A 21,293-nucleotide genomic window follows, 5' to 3' on the forward strand; every position below is an offset into this window, starting at 1 on the left:
TCAGGGGAGGGTGCAAACCCCATGACCAGCCGTTTGAAAGGTCAGGGGGTCTGAGCCGCATGACTGGTGATGTGCTCGGGGAGGAAAGGCTGCCTAGCTGCCTGCCACAACCCCTCATTAAGTAACATAGGCTATGGCATCCTCTCACTCTTCAGTATGCCATCTAATGTTGCCCCTACAGCCCTTATAAACTTATTTTATGTATGAATTTCACTCATAATTGTGCCTCCCCTAGAACACAAACTCTAAGGGCTTGTCTGCTTTCTTCACTTTACAGCCTGTGCCTGGCAAGGAGAAAGTGTAATGCTGGTTGAACTAGGAAACAAAAGCCATTTTTTGTCACACAGCAGAACTGTTAGGGGCAGAAATATTACTCATGCTCTGTTATCCGTGATTGTTCTGTTCTGATCAGAGAAAGCACATTCTAACCTGGCTGAGAGTTGTATGCACTGGGACACGGGAGTTAACCTTGGAATGATCATCATGGAAACATTAACCACCTAATTCCCGAAACTATGGAGTCTCAGAGGTGCTCATCCTTTGCAACCCCCAGCCTGCATCCCCTCACCCAGAAGTGGAGGCACCCCACCTTTTTGCAAACCCCCAGCCCAGATTGAACTATTATATCCATTCTTATTCCTTTTGCCTACTTCCCCATATAATCTTTGTCTTTCTACCCAACATAAGCAGCTGGTTTACGGGGGTGGGGCTACAGCAGATTTTATGTGGATGACCCATTATTGGAATAAACACTCATATAGGATTCAACCTTGTCTCTGCTTAATTGGTGAAGTAGTGACAGGCAGCCCTGACTGGTTTCAGAACTGGAATTAGAACCTCCTGGAGCTAGGCCTTTGCTTTCTTTTCCTCCCTCTTTTGTCTGGGTGGGGGGGTGGGGAACTAGCGCACAAAACTTAATGGGATGTCAAAAAACTCAAGCTAATTATTGTTTCCAAAAGTAAAAATTAATGCAAAATATATGATCAAAATATATTTTTTGAAAGTAAAGAACTGACCCTGTATTTGCATGACTCACCTCACCCTAATCCCAGTACTGTTTTTATTTCAAATTTTATTTTGTTCATCATGGATTTCCCCCCATTACTGTTTACATTAAAAAATATTTTATTAAAATATGTATCTTGCCCAGCCAGCATGGCTCAGTGGTTGAGCATGGACCTATGACCCAGGCAGTCTGGGTCCTATTCAGGTCAGGGCACATGCTCAGGCTTCAGGCTCTATCCCCAGTGTGGGGGGGCGTGCAGGAGGCAGCCAATCAATGACTTCTCTCATCATTGATGTTTTTCTCTCTTCCTTCCTCTCTCTGAAATCAATAAAGACATATTAAAATTAATTAATTATTTAAAAATATTTATCTTGATGGCTGGGTTGTTGTGCCTGAAGGGCTCACCCTTCTGTGGGGAAACTGAGGCACGGAGGACGGGAGGGGAAACGCAGGCGGAGCCCTGCCGAGCCGGGAGAGCGCCCGCCTACCCCCGCTGAGAGAGGCCGGCAGCTGACCTTTGCTTATCGCTCGCTCCAAGCGGCTAATTAAGTCCTCTGCGGGAGACCTTTCGCGGGGCCGCCAGCGCCGCCCGAGGGGCCGAGATAGCCGTGGTCCCCGCGGCAGAGATGACCTTTACCGACCAGATAGGGATGGGAGCGGGAAAGAGCACAGCGGCCACGCATAGGGCCCCGAACAGGCGGAGGTGCCGACAGTGGCGGAGGTGCCGACAGTGGCGTCGGTCCCAGGCTGAGACCTGGAATGGAACCTAACCCCGGCTCCCCACGTCTCTCTCATTATCCTACGGCCATGGGGGAGGGGGAAGAGCGCCCGTGACGTCATCGAACCCCAGCCCAGCCCCCACCGCTGGCGTCACAGAGGAGCAGCGCTGCGTCACCGCATTCCTCCCCTGGTATTAGTGCGGGAGGCCAAGAACTGGCCCACCGGGAAAGGGAGAAGTCAGAAGAGAAAGATCTCTTCTTTCTCCACCTTCTATTTGGTAAGGCGTGTATGTACACAGGGACGGACTACCACTCCCAGCTAGCTTTGCGTGCTGGGCATGCGCGTGGCCTCCAGTTAGAGAGCGCGGCAAACCTTTGGGGTAGATTGACGTCCCTTTAGTCGAACCAGAGAGCAGTTTTACAGCCGCAAACCAATCCCGACCTCACAGACCCACCCCTTTATTCTTAGCTGCAGCTTCCTTGCGGGAGTGACGGGCTCTGCTGCCTTTGAGGGTTCAGTTTCCTTTGATGGACATTGCTGCCGATAAATCAGATCGCCGGGAAGTCGAGAGGGTGTTGAAAAGCGTGCCTTATGACCAATAGCTTAGCGGCAGGGCCCAGCGTCGTCCAATAACTTCTCCTGGCGTCGCCAATCACCGGGACCCGGCCCTGGCCCGTGACGTAAGTAGGGTGGGTAGCAACAGTTGCCCCGGTGAGGGAAACGGAGGCGCCATAGCCACGGTAGTCGTGGCGACCAAGCAACCCGGCAACGCGAGTCAACAACAACAACCGCCCGGCCGACCCCCATCCCCACCCCCACCCCCGGCCCGGGGACCCCGGCACGTTCCGTCCCCCTGCCAACATCGCCTCCGAGACCTCTGGAAAGCCCTTCTGCGAACAGAAGTGGGGAGAAGCCGAGGTAACCGGGACGGCCAGGGTGGCGGGCTGGGGAGGGCGGCGGGGCCCGGGTGGCGGGTGTCGCTGTAATCATAGTCCCGGGGGAAGGGGCGGACGGTCAAAATGGCGGCGACGGTCGGGGCCGTGGGGGAGGGGGCCGGGGCTCGGCTGGGGCGACACCACCCGCCCTAGGCCCCGCGGCCCGGCCCCCGCGAGGGGCGGGCGCTCGCAGGCCCGCGGCGAGTGGAGGTCGGCGGGCCGCGGCGGGGGGCTTTTATATTTCGAGAGGTGTTGAGGGGCGGGTCTGGGGAGGTTGGGCCAATAGGAACTAGGGAGGGGTGAGGCGGGGCCGAGGTTGGTGGGCGGAGCCAGGCCGTAAGGTGTAGGCGGGGCCGTCCTGTGCACCCTGGAAAATCGGGTGGGGCTGCTGTAGTCTGGGTCTTACCGCTCCCCTAAACTATGGTAGGCCACCTGTGCCTCTTCCCTTCAGAAGCCCCCCCCTTCGCTGTCGTCTCCAGGACTCAGTGCCTGCCACAGTTGAGTCCTCAGTTTTTCATCCTGTAAAATGGGGAGAACCATTGTCATACCCCCCTTTTCTCCATTGCAGGAATTCCTAATTCCTTTCAGGACTCTCTCTAGGGTTTATCTTTGAACTTTTACCCCATTTACTGTTTTTGAATGTGTTTGATAGATTAACTGTTAGCTGGTTTTGATTTCAACTCTGCAGTTCTCTCCTAAATCTGCCTTCTGTCTGAGAGGAGGCAAAAAGAGACTAAGTTTCGTGGAGAAGCTGTGGGCTAGGAATATGGCTTTAGCCTGGAAGATTTGATTTGCAGAAATAGGAGCTGGTGGTAGGGAGGAGTGATCTTGAATGACTTGAGTTAGAGGAACAGAAACTTGATTGCTTCTCGGTGTAGTCGCAGGGCAGGGTACTTGTTACTGGAGACAGGATCATTCCTAGCTGTTCTGCCCATCCAGGTCTCCCTTTCTGGGAATGGGGAGCAAATGGAGCCTAAGGAAGTTTCTTAGATTTATTAAGTTTCTTCCCTTGGCCAGAGACATGTTTTTGTGTCAGTCAAGTTGGTGTCAATTGGGTCACATGTTACTGAAGAGCTACTGGCCTCCAGGGCCACGTGGGCAGGAGGGGGTGATCACCGAGGTCAGAGGGAAGGGGAAGTAAGTGTTCCACATTTGTTAGAGGAGAATCTGAGGGACTGCTTTGCCAGGGGATAAAGATCTGCCAGTTTGGGGAAGAATTAAAAAAAAAATTTTTTTTAAAGCCAGCCAGGCCAAGTCCACTTTCCCTAGTCTCCATCTTGCTTTGGAGCTTGTCATCAGCAGAGCTGAGTGGCTGTGTGCAAACTGCCATTTTTTTTAAATAAGTTTTTTTAATAGGTTTTTATTGATTTTTTTTTTTTTAACAGAGGAAGAGGGAGAGAGAAATCTCAATCAGCTCCTCCTGTACGCACCCCAACTGGGGATCGAACCCGCAACCTAGGTATGTGCCCTGACTGGGAATTGCACCAGTGACCTTTTGATGCACAGGACAACGCTCAGCCAACTGAGCCACACTGACCAAGGCCAAACTGCCGCTTTTAAAATCAATCAGACTTCAGGGAGAAGGATCCCATTTCAGGCTCTCCCAAAGCTTTCCCCCAACCATCTAAGATAAGGCTGGGGCAGGGGGTTCACTTCTGCTGGGAATTTTCCTAGGCACAGGACCCCTTGAAAGTTAGAAAATTTTCAGTAAAAATCTAGAAATAACCAAATTGCCAGAAAGATCACCAGGTGTTAGGGGAATTTTGAGCAGAAAGATTATTCCGATTGTCTAGTCTTACTGACTGTCCCCCATCTCCCATAACTTTTACATTTAAAGGGCTCAAGCTCAGAGAGTCAGTTGACTAGGGTAGGAACACTGGCTTGGTTTGCTTGTCTTTGAAACAATCAATTGCTTTCTAGTTTTGTGTGTTTGGGAAAGATACTTAACTTCTCTGGGCTTCAGTTTCCTTCAGTCTAAGCTGGCGGGTAGTGATCATTGGTAATGATTTTAATCTCATGTTACTGTGCTATGGATTTCATAAGAGAATACAAGTTGGGCATCAAATACATAGTAATTGCTCAAACTATGTTAGCTACTACTGTTATAATGATTGTCACTTCCTGTTCAGCCCTCGGAATTATACCGTTTACATTTATTTTTATCATTTTGAATGGGGTGAGAGCCTAGTGGCTTGAAAGGTTGACTTTCTGGCTGGGCCATGTGGCTGGTGACAGGGATCTCAGGAGCTGGAATCCAGGACTCCAGTGTCTAGTGGGAAAGTGTCACTCTCTTAAGGCCCTTCTCTGGCTTTAGGAAAGTAACCAGAAAGAAAAATTGTCCCTGGGCCCCAGACCCCCACTCAACCCCAAACTTTCCAGGAGCCAGCTGGGTAAGCTGGGGGTGTGGATATCATGAGAAAGGTATCTCTGAACCCTCCCCTCTTCATACACCCCTTAGCATCTTGGAGCTGAGGACAGAGAATGGGCCAGGCAGCATCCCAGGGACATAGCCTGCAGATAGCAACCACAGAGTGCATACTCTTCTTGGCCTTGGGGTCATGGAGGGAAGAAGAATTATGAGTAAGAAAATAAACAAACAAGGAAATACAGGGCTAGGAAGAAAAAAAACCAGGAGTATGTGTTCCAGAGTGCTGAGAGGAGGGGCACTCAAAATCCAAGAAGGTGACAAATGAGCTGGGACCTGAATGATAAGAAGGAGCCAGTGATGGAGGGTAGAGGTGGAGGTGAGGAGAGTATGCCTATAGCTAGAAGAGCTGGTGCAAAAGTTTTGAGGCTGGAGGAGGCCTGGAGCATTTTAGGAGTGAGAGATGTTGTGGCTAGAACATCCAGAGTGAGAAAGGCAGGAACTGGAGGGGCCAGATCCCACAGGATGCTCTAGGTCATGGGAAGGACTCTGGACTTTATTTATTCCCTGTGATGCGGAGCCTTGGAGCCTTTTAAATAGTGTTTGTGTTTTCAAAGGATCTTATACATTATAGAGGTAAGAGTGAAGCCAGGAGCCAGTGACAAGGCTGTGGCAGGGGTCCAGGCAAGAGATGATGGCAGCTCAGACTTGCACGGTGTTGATAAAGATGGAAAGAAGTGCCCAGCCTTAGGATCTATTTTGGAGGCATTATCGACAAGTCTTAGAAACTAATGGGATCTAGAGGATGAGGGAAACCCACAACCCATCAATGTAATTATTTTCCCCATTCCCCTGAAGTTCCTTATTGAAGCCATTCTACAGATGAAGAGGGTGAATTTTCTTTCCTTTTCCTCGGAAGGGCCTCATCTAAGATGTAAACTATTCGGTTATAGGATCTGGTGTCCAAAACAGGCCACCAACTAAGGCCACCACCTATTTTTGTACGCCCCCTGAGCTAAGGATGATTTTTACATTCTTAAATGATTGGGGGGGATCAAAAGGCAATGGATAATATGTCATGACATGTGAAAATTATATAAAATTCAATCTCAGTGTCTAGAAATAAAGTTTTATTGGCACAGACCCACACTTACTTGTTTACATATCATCTGTGGTTGCTTTCACACTGTAGTAGCAGAGCTGAGTCATTACAACAGAGACGGCTCACAAAGCCAAAAAAATTGAGTGCCTAGCCCTTTACAGAAGTTTGCCAGCCACTGATCAGTCATTGATTCATTCTCCAAAAACATAACTATTGCCTTTGAAGATAGGTGCGGCCATTGGTGCTTTTCTTCGCAGTTTCATTGCCAAAGAACAGATTTGCTTACTGATTCCCTTAGTGTTTCATGTGCTTTGCTCCATCAAGAAAGGGGTCTTATGTTCAAAGAGATGGAGAATGCCTCATGCTGTATAGAGATCTGTGACTTAATTTCTCTCTAGAGAATACCCTAAAGAACTCTTCTTAACCTGGTCATCCACAAATGGGAGGGAAAAAATGTTCCCTGGTCAAATAATTACAGGAAACTAGGCATCCTGTATTGCCCCTCCTGGAGACTGACAATGGCAGTGCTGAGAAGTCCTCCAATAGAAAAGTTGGTTTAACTGTTTTATCCATCCCCCCTCCCCCCACCTTAGAGCTCAACCTTTCAGCCCTCATGGCCTCCTTCTGCCCCTGAGTGGAAGGGATGAGGTCTGCAGGCTTTGTATCTTGAGTAGGAGAAAGCACCAGGGTGTGTGGGGCTTTTAAAGCCCTTTTCTGGTGGGAAGGGCCATGAGGGGCCAGCTTTCCTAGGGCTGAGAAAGCCCAAGACCAGGGTTTCTCAAAAGGTGCCCCCAGGACCACCTGCCTCAGAATCATCCAGGGGTGGGGAGCTCAAACAACAGACTTCAGGGCCCTCCCAGACTCTGGGCCTGAGAACCTGAATTTAGCTCCAAGTGATGCTGATCACATCAGAATTGGATTCCCCCTCAGTGCCTCCTTCTAAGTGCTCAAGGATGGTGCCTATCTCTTTAACCCTTAATCCCCACATGGCACAGATATTTGTTGAGTGAATAATAATAATAGCAACTTCTACTTCTCAGCATTTATGGGGTGCTGGGCTGATCTCATTGAATTTTTACAGCAGCCCTATGAATCAGCTGTTCTCATCACACCCAGGTGACAGATGAGGAAACTGTGGCCAGTCATGTGTTCATGAATTAAGAGACAGGCTAGGGCTCATGTCAAGGTGGTTCTGACACCTGGCAGATGGGTGACGATTGGCTACAGTGACTTGAGCACTTGAGCTGTGCCAGAGTTTGGACCTGATGGTGTGAGGAGCCCCTGGGAGGTGACCTCTCTAATGCTGGCAGGAAGGCGTTTGGGGAGGGCAGAGGCTGGAGGAAGATGTCTTTTCCCTGTGTATGACAGACAGCAGCCTCCTGCCTCTCCAGGTGGGCAATCTCCCCCAGCTGCCTGAGTTACCAGGAGGGAAGCACTGAGACTGGCCACCCATCCGCAATGCCTAGTGGACAGCTCCCCATCTGCCTCTGCCCCTCTGTCCCTAATGACCTGTTCTGGTAGGTGAGGTAGCCCCAGGCTTCTGAAAGCGGAGCCCTGTGTCCCCTTCCCGGCCCACCCTGAGCCCAACAAGTGGTCACATCCAAGTACAGACAGAAGCCCCTTTTCTTTTGTATTCTGCTGCCCAGAGGCAGGACTGGCAACTCTGTCCTCTTTCCTGGAACTTTGTTAAAGGACCCTGGGAGATTATGTGAACCTGAGCTATTTCCTAAGTGCTTATCCTGTGCAGGGTGCTTGGCCAAGCTTGCTCACACGACCAGACTGAACTCCTCAGCCACCCTGCATTGTAGGCCTACTGTCCTCCCATTTTATAGACTGAGCTGTGGAGGTCTAGGGAGGGGAGGCTCTTTTCCAAGTCACACAGCTAGGAGATTGCCAAGGTCAAGTCCTGCATCAGCCCGATCCAGGACTTGTTTCTCACCTATCTTTCCCCCTCTGATTCCAACAGCTCTTGGGTCCCAGGAAGGGAGATAAAGGGGAACCATTGTGCTGCCCAGCATCCCTCAGCTGCTTGGGTGGGCTCCCTGCTCACCATTTCCGCTGCTTTAACCAGGGCCCAGGGCAGGTGGCTAACCTCTGGGGACAAGGGGTAAAGGGTAAGGGTGGGAGGGAAGGGGGTCCCTCAGGTCTCCTCACCTGAAAGTGTACTGATTGTGAGAAATAAATGAGCCTGGCTGCCTGAGTAGGGCTGTGGGCTAAGAGCACATCTGGAGGTCAGAGAGACCTGGGTTCAAATCCTTCCCTCCCTTGTTGTGCACCCTTCAGCAGCTCACTCCAGAGCCTAGCTTTGCTCATCTGTAAAATGGGCATGGTGGCTCCTCCTTCACCAGGCTGCTGTGAGGAGGCAGTCGCAGCAAAGAGCTCCTGGGGCTTCTCCTCAAGTAGCAGCAGTTGCTCAGGAGCTGGGAATGGGGTGCATTTGCGGGGGGTGGGGGGGGGGAGAAACTATCAGTGCATCCCCTGCTGAGCCAGGGCCTAGCAAGAGGGACACCTTGCTTAGCCCAGCACCTAGGAGAGGGACCATGATCATTTAGCAACCAGAAAGGCTGTCTCTGCCTGGTCAGATGGGCCTCAGAAGCAGCAGTGGCTGCTGGGCCTGCCCTGTAGCCCCAGAAGGGCACTCTCCCCATGATAAGCTCACATCTGGGGTGTTCACCTATAACTGCCCCCAGGCAAAGGCCTGGAATTGTCTGTGGCCATAAGCCTTTTAGAGGAGAGGTTTGGACTCAAACACCTTTCTGGCATCCCACTGGGAATCATACTCAGCCAAGAATCCAAGCCCAGATAGGGAATATATAGGGAGCTAGCACGGGCTGGCTGGCAGACAACTTTTCCCAAGATTTTCCTTTCCAGCAATTAGCTGATTAATCAAGTGCTCAGAGCACCCAGGGTTCCTACTCAGCCTTGCTGCTTCCCTGCTCTGTGACCTGGGGCAAGCTCCTCAACCTCTCTGAGCCTCAGCTCATCATGTGGCAGACTAAACCCAAACCCAGATGTGATTGTTACACAGTTTAAAATGAAATAATGTAAAGTACAATGCCCAGCCTGTAGGAACCTTCGGAGAACTGTACCATTTGTCCCTGGGTGAGAGCCCGACTGAGTCGCTTGCCCCCCTGCCCCCCGGCACAGGAGTCCCCCAGGCACCAGGGGCTGGGACAGAAGAAGTCAGGAGTCCTGGGCAGGGGTGAGTGGAAGAGGTGCAGACCAGCCTTGGTCCATACTCAGTGCCCCTGTAGTGATGGGTTGGTTATATTTGGCCACCAGCCTCAGGATTTAATTAAGTTAGTGATAAACCCAAATGTGTCTCTAGGGAGCCAGGAGCTGTCCCTGGCTTCCTCTGCCTGTAGATTAATTTTTGTTTTTCCTTCTTTTGTTGTTTCTTTTTTCCTCTTCCCCCCTCCCCTTCTTCTTCCCAAGGAAGAAAAAAAAAAGCCTTATTTATTATCATTTTCCCCACTGTTGGCATGGCAACACAGGCGTACGTTACTGAGCTACAGGCAGCCCCGCAACCCTCCCAGCCGCCACAGGCCCAGCCACAGGCCCAGCCCCAGCCACCACCACCACCACCACCACCATCAGCGGCACCTCAGCCCCCCCAGCCACCTGCTACCACCGCTACCCCCCAGCCCCAGTACGTCACCGAGCTGCAGAGCCCCCAGCCCCAGGCGCAGCCACCGGGCAGCCAGAAGCAGTATGTGACGGAGCTCCCGGCTACTCCCACGCCCTCACAGCCGGCTGGCACACCTGCCCCGTCCTCCGTGTCCCAGCAGTACATCGTGGTCACCGTCTCCGGTAAGTGGACCTGTGTGTGGGGCCAGGGCGCTCTTTGAACAACTCCAAGAGGAGCTTTTAGGAGCATTTTGGTAGTGGGAGCTGTCACTTACTGTGCCTGTCACCAGGATGGCAGCTTTCAAACTCTCCAAGATTCCCAGGTGGGACTTGAGGAGCATCTCTGGGGATAGAGTTTTCAGGACAAACAGGAAGGCCTCTATACCCCCAATTCCTCCCCACCAGGGCAGCTTTTAGAGATGTTTCTGTCTATCCCCAAGTAAGCTATCACTTGAAGAAAGGATTGGGCAGTGAAGTTAAGGTTTAAAGTTCATAAACATCTGGAGAGGAGGGCGAGCACATGGCCACTGCTCAGTAGTCCTGACCTCACTGCTCACCAGCTGCTTGGCTACCGTGCCTCAGTTTCCTCATCCAGAAAGGAATCCTAACGGTTTCATGTGCTCAGGGGATGTGTGTGAGGTGCTCATGAAGGCACTTCAGGGAGATTGGCTGGAGGGCCTGAAGGCATCACCTTCCCTCCCCTCCCCTTTCATTTTTGGCAGGACTTGGGCTAAATGGGGCTCTTGGCTGGACAAGTTCAAGAGTATGTAGCCAAGGGTTCCTGTTTCTCACTGTGACCACCCCTTACAGCCATGGAGCAAATGACCAGGAAACTTGGGTCATGGTGCCCGTGGTTCCTGCCTAAAGCACCTAACCCACGCCCCAGTTCCTCCTAGGACGGCTAGGCTGGGCAGAGGGAACCTGGAGCAGAGGGTTCCGACAGGCAGTCACTACCCTGAGGGAGAGTGTAGGACTGAGTGGTGTTATTGGTTTCCAATGTGCTGTGAGGAGGGGGGAGGATGCAGCAAAACCCTCAGTTGAGGCTGGCCCAGTCCTTTTGGAGTGAAAAAGGAAGTGGCAGGAAGGTCACAATGCTTCCTAGAGGGCTGTGGAAGGGGCAGGTCAAGACTGAGTTTAGGACCATAGGTGTTAGTTAAATATGTGGCAATTGACATGGCCCTGTGGGACATGGGCAGATGCAGCCGGCATAGGGGCAGCATCCTGGAGACTCCTGGCACTGTCAGGGTCCCCAGAGAGAGCTAAGGGGTGGGGGCACGCAGAAGCTCAGAGCAGTGACACTTTATCACACAGATGGTGTGGAGGGATGGTGTGTGAGAGCCATGTCGAGCACACTGGGTTGAGGCCAGGCCATGGGTATGGCCAGGGTTCCCAGGCCACACATCTCTGGTGGGTTCTCAGCCTTGCCCAGAGATCCTGCTACATCTTCTCACTAGCATACCCCCCGCTGTCTGAGAAACCCACATCCCTTCCCCCCCCCCACCTCTATCACCTCCCTCTCTGTGTTCTTGACCCCTGAACCTGCTGCTGACCTCACTGGGAACAGGCTGTCATTATGTGATAAAGACCCCCATTCTCCCCCCCCCATCCAGCCTGCCAGCTCTCAGGATCCATCTGCACCCACCAGATTCACCTGTCCCAGCCCACCCCCTCCAGGGCTTGCTCTTGCCATCCCGGCCTCATCCCTCGATCCCTATCTTACATTCTTTCTCACCTGGCCACAAAGATGAAACAGCTCCCATTTTAACCAGGACCCCCCCCCAGGCCCTGCACCCCCTCCAGCTGCCATCAGTGTCTTCTCTTCCCTTTAAGTCAGAATTCCTCAAAGGAATGTCCTTTCTTCCTTATCCCAAGCTCTCTCCTCAGCCACTCATACCTTTCCTCCCAGTTGGGGTCACTGTCCTCCCAGAGATACCTTCCTGCCCTGGTCTCCACCCACCTCCCTGCCCCTCCTTCTCTGTCCCCTTTGCTGCTTCCTCCTCTTTCTGACCTCATCAGTAATGACCTCATCAGACCTGGAGCCTCCTCTTCACTCCAGTGACTCATCCTTCATGGTGGCCTTGTCCAGTGTCTCTGCTTTTAATGCCACCTCTATGCTGACGATACCCACAATGAGGTCCGCATCCTGGACTGCAGCCCTAAAACCCAGGATCCTATGCCCAGCCTCCTGTGACCATCCACTCTGTTGAACAGGCCTCTCAAGCCACCACGGCCAAATGGAACTCTGGATTGCTCCCAATTCAAGTCCACCTTCCTTTGAGGCTTCCTCATCCTCATAAGTACCACCCCCAGGCCCAGGTCAGCCTTGGCCCCTGTCTTACCCATCCTCAAGCAAACAAGGCCTCTTGGCTCCACCTCCTAAATTCAGCCATCTCTCCTGCCTCCATGGCCCCCACCATGGCCCAGCCTCGGTTCTCACTCTTCACAGTTTCCCCCTACGGCAGCTAGGGAGCCTGTTGACAACTGTCATAGGTCCCTTAACATCCCAGCTCAACCCAGCTGATTCCAAGGCAGGTGGCTCTAGGGCATTTTCTGAGAAACTCTGGCCTGGGCTTTCTGGGCCCTAGGACATCTACTCCCTTGTGGCCCCTCCCATAGGAAAGGGCTTTAAACTCTCCCCACTCGCTGTGCCCCTGCTGCTGAACACCCAACCTCCTGTGCCCTCACTGTCCTTCCTGCGGCTCTACAAACCCAACAGGCTTGGTTCAGCCTCAGGGGTTTGCACTCTTGGTGCCCTCTGCCTGGAGCACTCCCATCCTAGACCTTCTGGAGTTTCATCCCTCGTGTTTTTCCAGTCTCCTCAGATGCTACCTCCCTGACGCCCACAACACCTCACTCTCACTCTCATTCCTTGTCTTCTTACTTTGCTTATTTTTCTTAACACTCATCACCACCTGAAGTGATGACAATGACGACGTCCACCTCCATTATCCATGAGGGCGGGGCTCTGTCTACTGAATCTTTGTGGAATGACTGGTGAACGCCCACATGAATGTTGGCCTGACCCAGTGCAGCCCTCACAATCAGTCAGACTCTGGGCCACCAAGAGCAGGTGGAGGCCTTGTCTGGCACAGCTGGAGGGCTTTGCCCAGTTCTAGGGCATTGATTGGCCCTGGAGCTTGTGGGTGCTGGCTTTAGCTACCTTCTGGTCCAGGGTCTTTAGAGTAAGGGTCTAGAATGGGCACACAACTCTGGGCCCCAGAACTCCCCAAATCCAAGCCCACCTCTTCTCTTTCCTTTTGCTCCTCTAGCTCCTTCTGACACTACCCCAGGGAGGCCCTGTGCTTAGAGGTCAAGGTTATGCGTGGTCTTTTGGGTCTCGGCAGGACTCTTGCTAGCTGTGGGGCCTGGGGAGGTGGCCTTCATTCCTCTACCTCCAGTCCTCCCACCATGCTACAGGGTGCTCTGAGCTATTGGCATGACTCTTGGGATCCCTTCTCTGGTGGTGGCTTAATCATCTTCTGCAGTGGTCCTGGGAGATTTCTTTTTCCCTCTGCTCCTGACTCTGGCAGGAGTGAGCCTGTCCCCAGAAGGGTGACTGGACGATGCTTCCTAGATGTGTTTTGAGGAATGGGAGGTTGACTGCTGCCCTGCAACTGTACTTGCTGCTCTGTCGACCCCTTCTCTATTCCCTTGAAGGGATTTCCTAGGGGGGCCCTCTGTGACCCTCTCCTATGTTAGTGTCTCTTTGTATCTATGGGTGGCCTTTGGGCCATGTGAGCCAGTTCTGGGGCGGAGGGGGGGAGATAAGTGACACCAGCAAATGCAGAAGGTACCTGGGGCTCCTCCAGGGCCAGAAGCAATCTGAGCTGACCAGGGACCCAGGGAGTCTCAGGGAGGGGGCAGGGAAGGGCCTGGATCTAGACTTGGAGCCCAGGCTGGCAGCTAGCCAAGGCAGCACTAGAAGATAGGTCATCCAGCTCTCTCCTTGTGGGCTCTGCCCTAAGGTGACTTTGGAGGTGATGGGAAAGCAGCTCAAGTTTCCCTACTCAGAAACAATCCTCTAGATCCATGAATCCCATCTTCAGAGCCACCAGACTCTTCGCCAGAAACTCAAGGTGGGAGGAGGGCTGTATGGGTCCTGGCAGTGTCCCCAGGACAGTGAAACCAAGCCTGCTTGCCCACCAGGGATGGGGCTAGGCTGAAGGGGGACCATTTCTAGCCTCTCTTCCCTGCTTCTCTCTCACTTGGACTCCTTGGGAGTCCAAAAGACTTGTGTTTGAGAGAGGGACATGGAGGGTAGGGATGCATGGTTTCCCCACAGATGGGGAAACTGAAGTCAGGACAGAAAAGGGACCCAAGATCATGGGGGCAGCAGAGACCCAGAGGTTCTCCCCCCGCCCCCCAAGATCCCCTGACTGAAACCATCCCTGGTAGCAAAGGATTAGTAGGGAGAGGGCCAGACTGCCCAATCTATGGTCCATGGAGAATGAGCCTCTCTCAGCTTCCCCCAAGTAGCTCGTGACATTTGAGGTATGAATAGGTCTTGAAGGGGAAGTGTAGGGCCCAGGGAAGATGAAACACTCATCATATTGAGGGACAGGAAATCAGCTGCCACTTCCTGACTAGAGACTTGAGACAGTGGGGCCCTCCCTGATCTCATGCACATCCTAGAATGGAGATGGCAGACAGACAGATGCAGACGCTCTCAGACTCCACGTTCCCCACTCCCACACACACATCTTGGGCAAGACACAGGCACACAGGGCGCACAGGAAGCCCCTCACCTGAGGAATAGACTCTGAAACCTTACCTGCTCATCTTCCTGCAGCCCAGCCTGCCTTACTGGCCTGGCAGACATGGGAGGGGATGTCCCAGCCTTGGGGGCCACCCCAGGGCAGAAGATGGGCAAGACAGTTGTCCCAGGCAGATGTCTGATCTTCTGAGGGTCCCGCTCAAGGATCAGCTTTGGCCTTTTTCATCAGAGCCCTGGGCCTAGGAGGTGTCTGGGGCCAGCCCACCCCCACTGCCCACCCTGCGCGAGGCCAAACCTGCCATGGGCCACCTCGGTTGGTGTCATCTCTTGGCCTGGGGCTGGCTCCCTGTGTCCCACAGACACCCAGGTGTGCTGGGCTCCTCATGTGACTCAGGGTTTTCTCAGGTTTCTTCCAGGGGGCTGTCTCAGTAAGGGCCTTCTCCCTCATGGCTCAGGGAAGCCTATGTGGATGCAAGGGAAGATTCCAGCAAAACAGGAATCTGTGCTTTCTGGAACTGGCTGCAGAAGCAGCTGGCTGAGTATGCCTGGGGTTATCCTAACGACTGCCCCACATGTGGCCAATGGGAGGCTTCCCCCAACACTTCCTCCCACATCTGGCCACTACTCCCCACTACCTAACACACACACATTCACGTGCTCTGCTCCAGACTTGGTCCCTGAGGTATTTGCATCTACCTGGGACAGCCCTTTTGCCCTGGCTAGGCCTTTTTCCTGGTATTCCCACATGGCTGAGGCCCAGCTCCTTCCTTTGGAGGCTGAGCCCCACCCTGGGATGCTCTGAACCTTGTGTTGTCCCCATAGGCCCCTGTACCCACAAGCCTGAGTCTGCACACCACTACCCTTGGGGCCTCAGCCCAGGCATGACCTGTGACTCTAGGTTCCATGCATGGTGTGTTCATGTAGGCACAGATATGGGCCTGTGTCCTGGCCTGCCTGTTCCCAGCAGAATGACCTTGGTCAAGTTACTTCCTTTCTTCCAGTCTCTGTAGCTGTATCTGAGATCAGGGGTAATAACGTTCTTTCCATCTCCAGCTATCTAGGAAGACCCTAGTGCATCTCCTGGGGCACCAGAAGCACTATAGATAATCCTAGCCCTCCTTGTCTACCACCCTGCAATCTTGCTAGGGGACCCAGGAAGTGGAGCTGGGACCCTAGCTGCTTGTGGGAGCACACTAGAGAGCAGGCACATGTGTACTCCCAGCCCCACCCCAACCTCTGGAACTGCTGGGAGCAAATCAGGCCACACAAAGGGGCAGGAAAAGTGGTTTCCTGGCTGGGGTGAGTTTCTCTGAACTCGCATCTTTCAGGAACACTCACCCTTCACGTCCTCACCCCCCAGCCCTTGTTAATCACTCAGTGAGATGTGCATGAAACTGTACCTGCACCTGTCTCATAGCATCTCTGGGTACCAGCCTCCCTCCTGACCCTGCAGTGCAGTCCCAGTCCCAGCCCCTAAAAGGCCCTGTTTAGCCACGCCTGCTGGGAGGGGAGTGTTTATTCCAAGAGGGCAGCTGGGAGCTCTGCATCTACTGGGGGGATTAGCTCTCCAAGGTTGTAGGTATAAACCCGCCTTTGTGCCCTGCTGTTCCTGAAGAGATGGGCCAGGAGTGAGAAGCACAGGGCAGGCTCCCCTGGACACAGGAGGTGGGGGGATGGACAGTGAGGTGGGCACCATGTTCTATGACTGCCTCTTCTCGGCTGCCCTTCAGCGTGAGTACGAGCCTGCTCCCACCCCAATGAGGACAGAAAGGCTGGGACAGTGAAGAGGGAGGGGGCTGTCAGCCATTGGCCATAAAGGTTCTGGGGCCACTCCTCTAATCACCGCGGTTCCTGGGAAGCCAGAGGTCATCTCAGCGTAGGTGGCTCCAGCACTTTTGTTCTTCCAGAGCTACCGAGGTAGTAGGCCAGTCACTGCCTGTCTACAAGTCCTGTCTGTTGGGAAAAGGGGGTCTAGTCCTCTGGGCCGCCACTGTATCATGGCTATCTAGTCACCCCTTTTGGTCTGGCTTTGGGATTAGGAAGGTGGGGGTGGGGTTGCTTCTGGAAGTTAAGGGTCCTCCTGGCCTGCACCCCAGTGGGCATGGGCAGGGCAGGCCAGATGGCAGGCAGTACTCCTGCAGAGGCCTGGTCCCATCATGGATCTGCCTCACACTGCGTCATCCCATCCAGATGAGCTCAGGCTTAGGGTGGGAGCAGAGACAGAGCTGACCCTGTGATTCCTCCTCCCAGAAGGTGCCATGCGGGCCAGCGAGACTGTGTCGGAGGCTAGCCCAGGCTCCACGGCCAGCCAGACTGGAGTCCCCACCCAGGTGGTTCAGCAGGTGCAAGGCACCCAGCAGGTAGGGTGCACTCCTTCCCAGGGGCAGGTGGGGAGGGCACGTGAGGGAGGCAGTAGGGGCTGTGGCTGAGGGTACCTGGCCTTCCCTCCCTGATCTGCTGCCAAAGCCATCTGCTTACCTGTCCTTATCAAGATGTTCACTTCAGCTATCCCTCCACCCACCTGGACTGGGCCTCCTGGGGAAATCAACACAGCTCATGGCCTGCCTTCTTGCCCCCACAGCGGCTACTGGTCCAGACGAGTGTGCAGGCCAAGCCAGGTCACATGTCACCCCTCCAGCTCACCAACATCCCTGTGCCCCAGCAGGTAAGTTTGCCACATCTGGCCCTGGCCTTCATGGCCTCCCCAGGGTGCAGAACCAACCCTTGATAGCCTTCGGGGATCTGCCCTCACCAGCATCCAGGACATGAGCCCATACAGGGCTGCCCCACCCACAGCTTCCAGCCAGTGAGGCTATGTCAGTCAGGGCTCATCAGGGAAGGAGGAGCCACACAAGTCACCTTAACAGAAAGAATTATGGATTGGCCGTAAGGAAGGTAGCTTGCAGGGCCATTCTGATATCCCCAGGCAGAGAACCCAAGACCAGTTAGGTGCTGACAGCCTGTAGCCAGCACAGGGACTGCAAGGGCTCTGTGCTCTGTCACTTGGAAGGCTACAGGTGTTGTGCCTGCCTCAGCACAGACCAGGACAGCCCTGTCAGGTTCAAGAGTGAGGCTCCCTGACATAAACCCTGGCTCTGTTGCTTATGGGCTCCAAGACCTCAGGCAAGGACATTTGCTATGCTGAGACTGTGCTGTCTGGGAGGTTCCGTGAGCTAAGCATGCAGTACTAGGATGTTGCCTGGCTCAGCACAGTTGCTCATTAATCGTCGTTTAAACTGTATAGACTGTCTTCAGTGAACTGTGGTCCTTCTCCCTCCGGGCTCTAGGCTCTCCCCACGCAGCGGCTGGTAGTGCAGAGCACAGCTCCAGGTGTCAAAGCAGGCCAGGTCTCCCTGACGGTGCATGGCACCCAGCAGGTGCACTCACCCCCTGAGGTAGGTGGTGGCCCTGTCAGCTACCTTCCCCACTCCTCTCTCCCCAGGTTAGCTATGTACCCTCATAATATACTTGGAGCTCCTGTCTGCCCCACAAGCCCATTTGCTCCTCCAGAATCCTCCAGTCCTCCCCACTCCCATCTCTGATACCTCTTTGACCCCAGGCAGAGTGGCTTGGCTGCCCCATTCCTGGTCCTGCTACCTTCAGGAGATGGAGTTGGCTCCCTTCCCCATAGCAGGTTGAGATGGGCCTCTCAGCTCCAGCTCAAGAATGTATTGTAGGAGGCAAAGTAGTCCTTCCCTCTATAGGGTGGGTAGAGGCTCTTCCTCAGACCATAGGGTGGAATCTAGGAACCCTCAATATCTTCAAGAGTGTTGGAGGCAGGCAGGTGTGCCTTGGGGCTGGAGCATGGGTGTCCACATTAGGAGCTTGAGTTCAGACCCTCCAGCTCAGAGGGCACTCTGAGGCACTCCTGGGGCACTCTGGGAAGGCCTTCAGAGCCTTCTGTGCCCAGAGTTTTCTTCATATAAAATAGCTAATGATACCAGCATGGCCCAGAACTCAAAGGGGCTCTGTAGCAAACTGGCCTGGGGGCAGTGCCTGGTGCCACCATTCATAGCTATGTAGCTCTGGGGCATGTTCATTGCCATCTGTGCCTCAGCATATCTGGAAATTAGGTATTCCCTTACCTATCTTTCCTCACCTTGGGGCTGCAGATGGCCCCTGAGCTGAGGCTGGAGTCCGGCTATCCTCACTGGGGAAGATGGGTCTGCTTACCAACACCTCTGGGCTGAAACCCCAGTCTTACCCAGTGGTGACTGCGGCTTGTGGCCAGGACTAGGCATTTGAGTGTACAGAATGGAGCCCGTTAACAGCTTAGATGGTTGGCACATGCCCCCACTGGCTGTTGCCTTTCCCAACAGCTCTTGGGGATAGTCCTCCTGAGAAGCATTTTGTCAGGGCCCGGATGCTCCAGGCAACACTCCGTGTCTTCTTTCCTTGTAGCGGTCGCCAGTGCAGGCCAACAGCTCCTCCAGCAAGACGGCTGGGGCCCCCACGGGCACGGTACCACAGCAGCTGCAGGTCCACGGCATCCAGCAGAGTGTCCCTGTCACCCAAGAGGTGCCAGGCCAAGGCGGGCGGCAGCTGGGGCGAGGGTTCCTGGCCAGGCGGCCTCTGCAGCCTCCTAGGGCTGTGAGAGCTGGGCAGATGGGAGTCCTGCCACCTGGACCTTTGGCAAGCGCTTCTGCCTCTCTCCAGATCCAGCATCCTCATCTAAATAATGTCTTCTGCCCTGGGGCCTGGGGTCAGTGTGGTTGGAGCTGCTGTGAGGATGAAATGTGGTCCTGTGGGAGGCACCTAACACTGAGCAGACACTGGAAGCTTTGAGAAACAACTTTGGCCTCTTTGGGTCCATTTGCCTGGAGGAGCCCCAAGGCCAAGTCCTGGCTCACTCCTAAGAGACTCAGGGAGAGGCCCTAGCCTCTAAATCTATTTCCAGCATTCTGGAGGAGGTGGTGCTCTGAGCCACCAGCCAGGGCACCCAGAGCAGGTTAGGTGAGAGGTGAGGGTTGTCTGTCAACTGTTTGTTACCACTGAAATTGGTGCTTTCCCAACCCTCAGAAAACCAGATAAAAGCCATAGATCCCCTCCCCAGAGGAAAGCAGAACTGTACCCCAAAGGATTCAACAGATGTTCTGTCTGACACCACAGCCCCTCTGAACCTCCAGATCTGGATTTGAATCTGTGCTCTACCACTCACCAACCCCCCACCTACCCACCCCCAGCCTGTCCCTCACTGTGCCCTGAAGGTGATACCTGAATCCCTGCCATAGCATGGAAATGAGGACATTGGGAATCCTGGACATGGAAGTGTGGGATAAGCCTGAAGGGAGTGGAAGTAGAGAGCAGGGACTCCCTGTCAGTTCCTAGTTCAACTCAGCCCTGTCACTTCCCCTCAGCCTTGCCTTGCTGAGCCTGGGTTCCACACCTGTAACTGCCCAGAGTCAATGTGGTAATGAAGCTGGAGAAGGTGGCCTCTTTCTTACCAGGCTGCTCTCAGGCTTACATGAGTGCATGTGGGCAGGGGTGGGTGCTAGGGAGGGGTTTGCCACCATCATTACCGAGGTCTGATTCCCTTTTCCCTCCCCAGAGGTCTGTGGTCCAGGCCACTCCACAGGCACCCAAAGCCAGCCCAGTGCAGCCACTCACAGTGCAGGGGCTCCAGCCAGTCCATGTGGCTCAAGAGGTACATATCTCCCCCACCTGCCTCTGGGCAAACTGGGGCTGGTCCTGGTCTGGGCTGGGGAGGGGTGCAGGCCCCTCAGGCCGCAGGGAGGGAATGGAGCCACCCCTGGGGTCCTCAAGGGTCTAGCCCCACTCTGGGCTCCACCTCTGGCTGTGGGCTTCCCCTTCCCTGGCACCTAGCACATGTCTATTTGCTAAGAGAATAATCTGGAGTCTCATGTCCTTGAGACACGAAGCAGGGATCTTCTGGTCGGGTTGCTGCGTGAGCTCAGCATCCGGTGGGCAGCGGAGGCCTGGAGCCCCGCCCGCAGCAGCCCTGGTTACCCGCCAGTGTCTCTGTTTGTCCTCCAGAGCTCAGGCAGTCAGTTTCCCGCTAGGAAGGCAGAGCAGCGAGAGCCCAGGCCCACGCCGCCGCCGGAGCCACCACCCCGGCCGCCCACGCCTGGGCCCGGCGCGCTGGCCCAGGAGCCACCGTCGCTCCAGCCCACGTGCAGCGGCGAGGCCCCGCAGCTAGGCAGCCCCGAGCTGCCGACGCCCCATTACGAACCGGGCACCGAGCAGTGGGTGGAGCTGGTGGGCGTGCTGCCCCCACACCTGCTCCTGCCGCAGCAGAAAGTGGTCCTCGAGCCACTGCCCGGGCTCCCGGCCCGAGCCAGCCCAGACCAGAGGGTCAGGATCCAGAGAGTCCCCCAGGTGCTAGTGTTCGGCACGGCTGCCACGGCCCTCAAAGTAGGTCCCCGACACACTGGCGGGGGACAAGGGGCGGGCGGGGGCGGGATCCGCCGGCCCCGGCCTGCGCCCGGCCCCTTAGGCCCTGGACACCCCACCTCTACCAGCCAGTCTGGGGAACCACCTTTGACCCTCTCCCCAAAGCCCGTCCCAGGTCCCAGGCTCTGCCCTTACAGACGGGTGGAGGCGGGTAAGGGTGGGGAACGCGAGCCCCGCCCCTAAAGCCCTGTGCGTAGTTCCAGGTTCCGTCCCACAAACCGGGCCCCACGCCTGGACACTGTCTCCGCCCCTAAATCCTGTACATGATTTCCAGGCCCCATCCCTGCAGACTGGGGTTCAGTCCCTGATACAGACTCCATCCACAAGGCACTGTCTATAGTTCCAGGCTCTGGCTTTAGCAACAGCCTTGTCCCAGTGCTTGGCTCTGCACCTGGGGTCCAGCTTTCACATCC

General features: G+C 54.5%; 1 protein-coding gene across 2 annotated transcripts in view; it reads left to right on the forward strand.

The window, feature by feature from the left end:
- The first annotated feature begins 2,303 nt into the window (after nucleotides 1-2,303).
- Nucleotides 2,304-21,293, forward strand: part of RFX1 (regulatory factor X1) — a 31,586-nt gene continuing 12,596 nt past the window's right edge. The window contains exons 1-9 of one of the 2 annotated variants that reach the window (XM_081135557.1): nucleotides 2,304-2,644; nucleotides 4,047-4,120; nucleotides 9,564-9,938; nucleotides 16,720-16,829; nucleotides 17,051-17,134; nucleotides 17,757-17,864; nucleotides 18,871-18,987; nucleotides 20,018-20,113; nucleotides 20,464-20,841. In XM_081135557.1, the coding sequence (XP_080991683.1) occupies nucleotides 9,611-9,938; nucleotides 16,720-16,829; nucleotides 17,051-17,134; nucleotides 17,757-17,864; nucleotides 18,871-18,987; nucleotides 20,018-20,113; nucleotides 20,464-20,841 (1,221 nt within the window). In that variant the 5' untranslated portion in view covers nucleotides 2,304-2,644; nucleotides 4,047-4,120; nucleotides 9,564-9,610. The remainder of the gene's footprint in view (nucleotides 2,645-4,046; nucleotides 4,121-9,563; nucleotides 9,939-16,719; nucleotides 16,830-17,050; nucleotides 17,135-17,756; nucleotides 17,865-18,870; nucleotides 18,988-20,017; nucleotides 20,114-20,463; nucleotides 20,842-21,293) is intronic. The other variant, XM_081135558.1, reaches the window with a different exon arrangement.

This window comes from Miniopterus schreibersii (assembly GCF_964146895.1).
Source record: "Miniopterus schreibersii genome assembly, chromosome: 4".
Taxonomy (NCBI): Eukaryota; Metazoa; Chordata; class Mammalia; order Chiroptera; family Miniopteridae; genus Miniopterus; species Miniopterus schreibersii.